Consider the following 9,751-nt stretch of genomic DNA (forward strand, 5'->3'; position numbering starts at 1 on the left):
AAAGAGTAGACAAGGGCAAGACTGAGCCTGGAAGGCGGTCAGAGGGAAGTGTTTGAGTTTATTGTTTCAGAGGCACTGCGGTTCCAAGGGGCATGAGTGTGGAGTAGAGGAGCGCATCAGCAGGGAAAAGTGTCAGGTTGTTGGTGTGTTATCCACAGTGGCTTCAGTGTCACCCAGAAAGATGGTGGGGCCCAGCTTACTGTCTTGCTCTCTCCTTGGTCCTCGATGAATGGGTTCAAGTGACCAAAAGGGTGAAGGTGGGAGATTATGGCGGGCAAACGTGGGTTGAGGGCGTTACATAAATTCTGGAAGGCACAGCTTCCAGAAATAAAGAGGCCTTTTTGTTCAGGGTTGGAAGATTAAAGTTTTGGAATTGGAATCAGGTGGCATGGGGCTCCCTGACGCCACTTCCCAACCCTGTGGAAAACGGAGGTGAGGAGACCTTGGGGAGAACCAACTCCTGCCTGTTTAATTAAAGCGCAGAGGATTACGTGTCAGGTAGGGGCGCCCAGGGCACCAAGTAGTGAGGAGACTTCCAGGGGGAAGGGTGTGTGACTGTGTGTGCCGTGAGGGGCAGGTCCATAGACCTAGCAGGCAGGTTTGGAGGGAGGGCAGTGAGCATCCGACTCAGCCAGCACTGAGAGTGCTGCTCAGGACGCATTGACAGCTGTGGAGTCAGCCCAGCCCCAGATGTTAGCCGCCACTGGGCCTCCTGTTGCTCTGAGACAAGAGACTTTTTTTTTTTAATTATTATTATTAAACGTGTTTATTTTTAATTGAAAGATAATTGCTTGATAGTATTGTGCTGGTTTCTGCCAATATCGGCATTAATCAGCCATACATATTACTGTATCCCCTGTGACTGTCTTTTTTTAAGTAATTTAATTAATTAATGGCTGTGGGCTGTGCTGGGTCTTGGTTGCTGCAGACAGGCTTTCTCTAGCTGTGGTGAGCAGGGGCTACTCTCTCTGTGGTGCACAGGCTTCAGTATTTGTGGCATGTGGGATCTTCCCAGACCAGGGATTGAACCCATGTCCATCTGCATTGGCAGACAGATTCTTCACCACTGGACCACCCGGGAAGCCCAGGGGACTATCTTTAATTACTTTTTCTACGGTACGAGAGCATTTGCACTAATTCTACTTGTATACATATAAACTCTTTATACATGCCCACATGCTTAACTTATACATGTTTGCAGTATCATCATGTTAAGGTGTTCATTTTATATATTTAACCCCTTAAGCCTGGACTTGGGGGGCAGCAATCTCTGAGAAAGTTAACATCTGGTAATGTGGCCGACCTTGCGTTTTCTCAGGTGATGTGGATGACTATAGTGCTGAGGTAGAGGAGATCCTTCCTCAGCATCTCCAGCCGTCTTCCAGTTCTGGCCTTGGCACGTCCCCCGGTTCTTCACCCCGGACCAGTCCCTGCCAGTCACCTACCATATCGGAGGGGCCTGTGCCTTCCCTCCCAGTGAGACCAAGTCGAGCTCCGTCCAGAATGCCCGGGCCCCCTGCTTCACAAAGTATGTGTTTTATTTCAAGTTCTGTATGACTTCCCGGGCTGATATGTTTGATTTAGATGGTTAAACCTCCGATGCCTTCGGATGTCCTTTGGAGAACTATTTTTGCTTAACTTTCACATCCATAGGCTAAAGTGTAGCATGTTTTCTGTGCGTACAAAAGAGGAAACTTTGTAGATGGTTCCGCCCTAAGTGAAGAGGAGGGCTGTTGCTATCACTAGATGAGAACTTTACTTCATCCTTTTTCCATGTGGCAGGTTTGTCCATGGCTTATCACTGACGATTTTTAAGCATTATGGTCAGAACCCATAACTCTTTGGGCTTAACTATCTGTACATTACCTGCATTATAATAGGAAGCAGAAAGAGACAAAACAAGTATTTTGAATTCAACTTGATAGTCATGACTCCTCCAAAGTCAGGTTTTTCTCTGGAAGTTGTTACATCACACAGTTCAGTCACTGTTCCACACTAACCAGTACCCTTGAAAAATACCTTTTATTTCAGCGATTTCTCAAGCTCCCCCATGCTACTCTTAGAGGACCATCTTTAAATAGTCACTGAGTCGTATCTGACTCTTTTGCGACCCCATGGATTATAGCCTGCCAGGCTCCTCTGTCCATTGGATTTCCCAGGCAAGAATATGGGAGTGGGTTGCCATTTCCTTCTCCAGGAGATCTTCCCAATTCAGGGATCAAACTCGCATCTCCTGCATTGGCAGGCGGATTCTTTAGCACTGAGCCACAAGGGAAGCCCTCAGAGGATGGGCTTCCTTCAGTAAATTCAGGAGAAGTCAAGGCATAGAGAGAAGAGGCTCTCTTTGCTTTTTCTTCTCTCTCCTGGCCAGCAGATTGAATTGCAAATGACCTAAGTCACACGGTACTTCATGCCATCTTGTTAGGGCCGCTCAGTAAATCCCCTTTCAGTACCCGGGGCCTGGGTAAGAAGTCCAGAGAGTAACCTGATTGCTCCCGTAGTACCAAAGGGTAAGGTAATAGCACAGCTGCTTGTGTTACTGATACTAAAAATGTATGTCATTCCTCTGTAGTACAGATTATTTTGCTAAATAATTTATCATACGCCTATAGAAAGTACCTGTGTGCTCGTCCCTTGGAACCTGATCCTCTTACCTAAGGTACTTTTTTCTGGTAGGTTCTCCTGTTGACACTCTGCCGGCAACACAGCTGCAGCAGAAAGATTCTTCCCAGACCCTGGAACCCAAGCGGCCTCCCCCTCCCCGCCCGGTTGCTCCTCCTGCACGTCCAGCTCCTCCACAACGACCACCTCCGCCTTCAGGTGACAAATCGTTGTATTTCCATCTCTGCTGGATTTCACCACTCTGCTGAAAAATGTTTTGCATGTTTTTGAAACACTCGCTTTTAGATTTTATCAGTTTTCTGTCACTGGTGCTACTTCCTTAGTTAGCTTTTCTCTAACAAACAGCATAGGCGTGACAGAACAGCTAGATTCCTATAACATGTTTGCAGAGCTGGCCTCTTACAAGCGTGCAGGAAACATTTGCTTTGTTTTTGCTAATTTGATGTGGTTGTACTGATTTCTGTAAAATGCATGATTATCTAAAAATGAAAATTTTTAATGCATGATTAGAACTGAAGAACATACATCTTTCTGTTTACAGTTTTATATATTTGTTTAAATGTTCTTTTAAAATAAGTATAGTCTTAAAAAAAAAAAAATAAGTATAGTCTTGTTTCTGCTAGAGGTATTTGCGTTACATAATAACTTTTTTATAGCACCAAGATATGAATATGTAGTCTCTACATGATATTTGACATCTTGGAAACTATAGTAAATCTTTGACATTTCAATTCTTTATTTAATGTCATTTCCTTTCTGCTGCATATTCTCTTATGAACTATAAGGGGCTAGGAGTCCTGCACCTGCTAGAAAAGAGTTTGGAGGTAACCATTTATATTTGTTATAATATATGGATCTTGGTTCGTTAATTTTTTTGGAGTTTGAGCCCTGTAACTTAGTGACATTTTAGGTTGCTTTGATGAAAGCCAAAATGAATGACATTTATATGCCAACTTAAAAATAACTCCAAACTTTCATTATATTTCTGGTAAAAGATTAGAGCTTGATTTTATTAGTGAATATTATTAGAATTAAGAAGACCTTCCATTTCCCTGATAAACAAAGTTGAATTACTTAAGGCCTGATATACTTTTTATTAATAAATATAGTCAATTTGGTTATAAAGATTAAATGAGTCAAACACAATGAAAATAGGTGGTTTCTCAAGGATTTGATTATATTGGATTATATTAGAACTCTAGTACGTCTTGCCAGTAGCCTGTGAATTAGCAAAATGTCCTAGGAATGCAATTTAAAGTTATCATAATTATCTGAAATATAGCTTTCATTTTGCATGGCTTTATCATAATTTGTCATAACATTCATGCCTCATTTTTAAAATAGAAGAACAAGTCTCTGTTATATATTTCGATAAAGAAATTCTTCTTAACACATGGGTCACTTTTTGTAGTTTACTTGTTTTACATGAAGACTCTTACAAAGCTCAACTAGAGGCGTACATTTGACAAGTTTATTTAATCTATTTCTCAAGAAAGGCTGAGGCAGAATGTCTCAGTCCCACAGAAGAGCTGTTCCTCACCCAGTTCTAGTGTCCTTAGGGCTCACGTGCACAGGCAGCTGGTCTCTCCCTGCTCCAGCTGCCTGAGCACGTCGCCGGCCGACTCACGCTGTCACAGAGTGGCTGCACCGTGTGCAGACTTGAACGACTTTGGGTAATTAGGGTAGCAAAGTTCTTTCAGCACCAAGCTTCTGTAAGATACTACTGGAGGATAACTTTTCCACTAACTTAAAGACGACATTGATTTTTTTCCCATTTCAGACTTGTGCTTTGATTTATAGCTTCATGGAAGATTTTATTTACCTTCCCCTTTAATTAGGAAACCAATCTGTAGAAAAATTTAAAGAAATTTGTGAAAAGCTATACATATTAGCTACTCAGTGACTTATTTAGAAATCTGATGTTTTTTAAAAATTGCTTCTCTTCGTAATTCTTTTGTAGGCAGTCTTAGCAGCATATTTTTTAACCCTATAAGCCAGTAACTGCTTGAAGGCAATAATCTGAAAGTAATTATAGTACTTTTAGAGTTCTTTTTTTTTTTTAATAATGCATTGAAAATTACCTTCTAAGGGACTAACACAGGACTCATAGAGATTTAAAATGAAATTGGAACTTCCAGACTTTTTTTTTCCTTTATGACTGGCAAATATTGGAGCTTTTATTAGTGGTTTAATTCTGAATATAAAGAATGAGATGATTAAAAAGCAAAGACTTTCATTATTTTCAAATTCCCTACCGCTAGTGAAGAAGTGAAAGTGTTAAGTCACTCAGTTGTATCCCGACTCTTTGGAACCCCATGGTCCGTAGCCCACCAGTCTCCTCTGTCCATGGGATTCTCCAGGCAAGAATGCTGGAGGGGGTTGCCATTTCTTCCTCCAGGGAATCCTCCCATGATGTCAGATATAAAAAGAAAACTATTTTCTCCTTTCGATTCTAACTGAAGAAAGGGCAAGGATCAGGTTTGGGCCAGGCATCTAGAGGCACTTTGGTTTATACAGATATCTTTGAAGAAATTTGAAGCAGTGAAAGAACTTTTTTTGCAAAAGGACATTTAACTCAGAAACTGTTTTGTGTGCCTGCCTTTCCCTCTGTTCTATGGGCCCTGAACAATACACAGCTTCTGTTCTCTCTCTAAAAAGGTGTTGGAGCCCCTCCCAGTCCGGGGGTAGCTAGGCGAGAGATGGAAGGTAACAAGACGTTTGCATCCTAGAAATGGATCTCTCGTTTTATTCCTAAATGTCAGCCCCTCCAATGTTTAAAGACATACCAAATCTTTTCTCGGTCCAACTGTAAACTCCCCCTCCCCCTCCTTCTGTATATCTTGTAACTTCGTATTTTTTCTCTTTTCATTCTGTGTTGTATAGTTTCTGGTGGTTGTCCATTTACTTTCTCTGCAATTCTTAATGTTGTTTTGAGCTGTTCTGTATATATATATTTCATATACACTTAAGATGTGAAATTAATGTGCAGTATTATTTTAAGAGGAATGCCTTCAAAAATTTTTTCAGAATAAGTCAAATGTTTAGAAATGTACTGTACTAACTCTGAAGTTTTAAAAATTAATAATTAAACCTTGTTAATTCAGTCCAAGGATATAGTATTTTTTAATCAACTTCAGATAACATAAATATGCTGAGTAAATTTGCTTAAAAGGCTATTAAAACTGGAAGCCATTCATTAAGATTACAGTTATTAAAAGTCTGATGGGTTTCATATAACAATTACACATGAATTTCCTTTCAAAAAGAAGAAATCTGAGATGCTGACCTTAATAGGGTCTCCTACTCCTTTTGGCCCCAAAAGTAGTTTATTGCATTTCAGTCTTCTCCTACATTTCGAATGAGTTTGAGCAGTATTTTAACACTGTCTGGCATAAGGCAGATATTGTAATAAGTAGTGCCCGCCTTCTACCTTAATGATAGGGTCTTTCTGTAGAAATCCGAAAGGTCTCGTAAGAGTCCCTGTCCGTACTGACGTCTACAGCATGAACCTGAAACAGTGCTGTTGGTGTCTTGTGTGACTCGGAAAGTGCGGGTCTGTTGGTCCTGGAGCCGTGAGTCCACCAAGCTCTGGGAAGTAGTGGGGCCACGTCTTGTGACTGTTCCCCCAAACTGACCATGTGTTTTCAGGGTTCATAGGAAAGAGCTCTGTTGGGAAAGTTACCTTCCAAATGAGGTAGCAGACCAACTGCCAACTTGTCCCATAAATGTTACTCTCAGTAGTCTAAATTTTTCTCTTTTGGAGGTATTTTCTAAAGGGCTGATAATACCCTCCAGCATTTCTAAAGCAGAATAGTTTGTTTTGTTTTTCTTTTTCCACCTCGGGCCCCCATTTCTGCTGGTAATGAAACAGAACAGCTAGCTAATATTATATAATATGGCTTATTTACTTATGGATAATTTTTTTTTCCTTCCTGCTTCAAAGCACCCAAAAGCCCAGGAACGACACGGAGAGATAATCTAGGTAAACATTCGAATTCAGCTACTTAACCTTAAAGCTGGACCATGAATAGACAGTGTGGTATAAGTGCATGTTTCTTGTTTCTTTCTTTAAAAACAAAGACCTGAGCTACATGGTGTGATGTCTTTGTTCCAGGACGCAGCCAGCTTCCACCTCAAGCCGGACTGCCAGGCCCGGGACTTGCTGGACACAGTGCAGCCAGACCGGTAGGCAGCGCCTCGCTTGCGAGCCAGGAGGTCTAGGTCCTGGGTCCCAACTTGCTACTAATCAAATGTGTTACCCTGAAGAAATCACGGGCCCATTAAGACTCCAATTTCCTCAATTCTAAACTGGGGGAATTAGACTTGATGCTCTTCAAGGTACCTTCGTGTGTATGTGTGTGTGTGTGTGTTTTACTCTCTGAGGTGTGTGTGTGTGTGTGTGTGTGTGTGTGTACTTGCTGAGTTGTGTCCGACTCTTTGCAACCCCATGGACTGTACCCCATCAGGCTCCTATGTCTATGAAATTTCCCTGGTAAGATTACTGGAGTGGGTTGCCATTTCCTTCTCCAGGGGATCTCCCCAACCTAGGGATCAAACCCGCTTCTCCTGCATTGAGAGGCAGATTATTTACCACTGAGCCACCAGGCAGCCCCACCTTCAACTCAAATGGTATTCTAACATCCTCTTCAGAAGTAAAAGCATCCTTCATTATTTGAATAAAAGTGGTATAGTTAAGTGATTATAGTCACTAAATAAATATCTTAGAATCTTGAAATATATGGGGAAATGATGTACTAGGGCAATTTTTTATGACATTATCTGAGTAATGAAGTAAAGTCATTCTTCTATCAGAAAAGTTTTATTTTACTTTTATTTCCTTTTTATTTATCTTTGCCACACCTTGAGGCATGCGGGATCTTAGTTCCCCAAACAGGGATTGAACCCACACTCCCTGCAGTGGAAGCACAAGTCTTAACTGCTGGACCACCAGGGAAGTCCAGAAGGATTTTAAAATTAGATTTCAGGAACCCCAATGATGATAGCCTGTCAACTAAAACTAGTTCTAAAGGTTTAACCACAGGAGAGCAGATGGCATTGCAGGGTTTCACCCTGCGTTGTAAGTCTGTGGTTTTCTGCGTGTTTATGTGTGTTTTGTTATACACAGAATTATTCTATTATTCACCCACATGAACATTTTCTCTGAGACAGAACAAGTAATTCAAAGAAAAAAAAAAGAAAGGAAAGAGAAACCAGTGTCAGTCAGGTGGAGCCTGGGCTTATTGGGAGGCCACTGGCTGAATCCTGGGAACTGTGACTATACCTGGAGATGAAGAGACTTCTGCTAATGAAACTACTTCAAGAGTCCAAGAAATTCTAATGAGATTTCTAAAACAGAGATATTTTGTTTTTTGTCTTGTAGCCAACCTGAAGGACTTTTTCTATATATAATATTATGCTCCAAAGTAAAGTGTCTGTGGAATTTACCTAAAATAGCCATTATCCACTCCCCTGTTTTTTTAAAAAAGAAGTTGTTATTCACTGACTATACACTTCCCACAAAGTACTTTGCTTACTGAATATTGTAAGAATAGGGAAGGAAAGTCAGGATTTTGTGTGATTACATTTATAACTTTTGCTTATGCATGGAATCTACAAAGATGGTACTGCTGAACCTGTTTGCAGGGCAGCAGTGGAGATGCAGACACAGACAGCAGACTTGTGGACACAGCGGGGGCAGGAGAGGGTGGGACTAACTGAGAGAATACTATGCTGCTGCTGCTGCTAAGTCGCTTCAGGCGTGTCCGACTCTGTGCAACCCCACAGACGGCAGCCTCCCAGGCTCCCCCGTCCCTGGGATTCTCCAGGCAAGAACACTGGAGTGGGTTGCCATTTCCTTCTCCAATGCATGAAAGTGAAAAGTGAAAGTGAAGTCGCTCAGTCGTTTCAGACTCTTAGCGACCCCATGGACTGCAGCCCACCAGGCTCCTCCATCCATGGGATTTTGCAGGCAAGAGTACTGGAGTGGGGTGCCATCGCCTTCTCCGAGAGAATACTATGGAAATGTATATTACCATATGTAAAATAGATAGCAAGTGGGAATCGGGGAGCTCAACCCTGTGCTGTGTGACAATTTAGAAGCCTGGGAGGGGGTACAAGAGGGAGGGGACATGTGTGTACCTGTAGGAGATTCAGGAGGGAGGGGACCTCCACGTGGTTGATTCATATTGATGTATGGCAGAAGCCAACAAATATTGTAAAGCAATTATCCTCCAATTTATAAAAAAATAAGAAAAATGTACTGAGTGCTTAAAGCCTTCAGCAAACATGTGAAGATAGAAAAGGACGTTATTTCCCTAGTGTATCTTCCAGCCTATGTATTTCAGCACATTGAGTTAGCCATTCCAGAGTTTTTAAGCTCTGTGTTTAATAAAGAAAAACAGCCTCAGTGTAGTTTTTGGTAAGCCTCTTAGTTCCGCAGTGTGTGTCCCGCTCCACCTCCTCATGACCTGTAAAATCGTCCCACTAAGGAGTATGATACAGGATAAAGAGAACGGGCCCTGAGTTCGGCTCCTGGCTTTATTTTGTAACTCTGTGGCTTTGGGACAGTTGTATACATTTCTTCATTTTCATTTAAATTAGAGATGATAAAATAATACCTTACCCCCCAGGGCCATTTGGACATTGAAATGTAAATTCATACCCAGTGCTTAGTTAACACAGTGCGTGGCACATAGTAAACAGTGAAAAATATAAAGGAAGATTTTTGAAGCTTAAGGAACAAAATTGGGTCATTTGTAGAGATGTGAATGGACCTAGAGAGTATCATACAGAATGAAGTAAGTCAGAAAGAGAGAAACAGTATTGTGTATTAACCCATATATGTGGAATGTAGATAAATACTATAGATGATCTTATTTGCAAACCAGTAATAGAGACACAGACATAGAGAACAAATGTGTGGATACCAAGGGGCAGGGGAGGAATTGGGAAATTCGAGTTGACACATATATGTGTGTCTGTGTGTGTATACACACACACATATATATATTACTGATACTATGTATAAAATAGATAATTAATGAGAAACTACTGTATATAGCACAGAGAGTTCTACTTAACGCACTGTGATGACCTGAATGGGAGGGAAATCCAAAAGGGAGGAGATATA

The 9,751-nt window shown here is 41.3% G+C and overlaps 1 protein-coding gene across 3 annotated transcripts in view; it reads left to right on the plus strand.

Moving 5' to 3' along the window:
* The window catches only part of SYNJ1 (synaptojanin 1), a 90,885-nt gene that overhangs the window by 70,222 nt on the left and 10,912 nt on the right, over positions 1-9,751 (plus strand). For all 3 annotated transcript variants that reach the window (XM_010862298.1, XM_010862297.1, XM_010862296.1), the window contains 3 exons: positions 1,319-1,528; positions 2,677-2,820; positions 6,737-6,807. In XM_010862298.1, coding sequence (XP_010860600.1) covers positions 1,319-1,528; positions 2,677-2,820; positions 6,737-6,807 — 425 coding nt within the window. The remainder of the gene's footprint in view (positions 1-1,318; positions 1,529-2,676; positions 2,821-6,736; positions 6,808-9,751) is intronic.

Source organism: Bison bison, unplaced genomic scaffold (assembly GCF_000754665.1).
Source record: "Bison bison bison isolate TAMUID 2011002044 unplaced genomic scaffold, Bison_UMD1.0 scf7180017864481, whole genome shotgun sequence".
Lineage (NCBI taxonomy): Eukaryota > Metazoa > Chordata > Mammalia > Artiodactyla > Bovidae > Bison > Bison bison.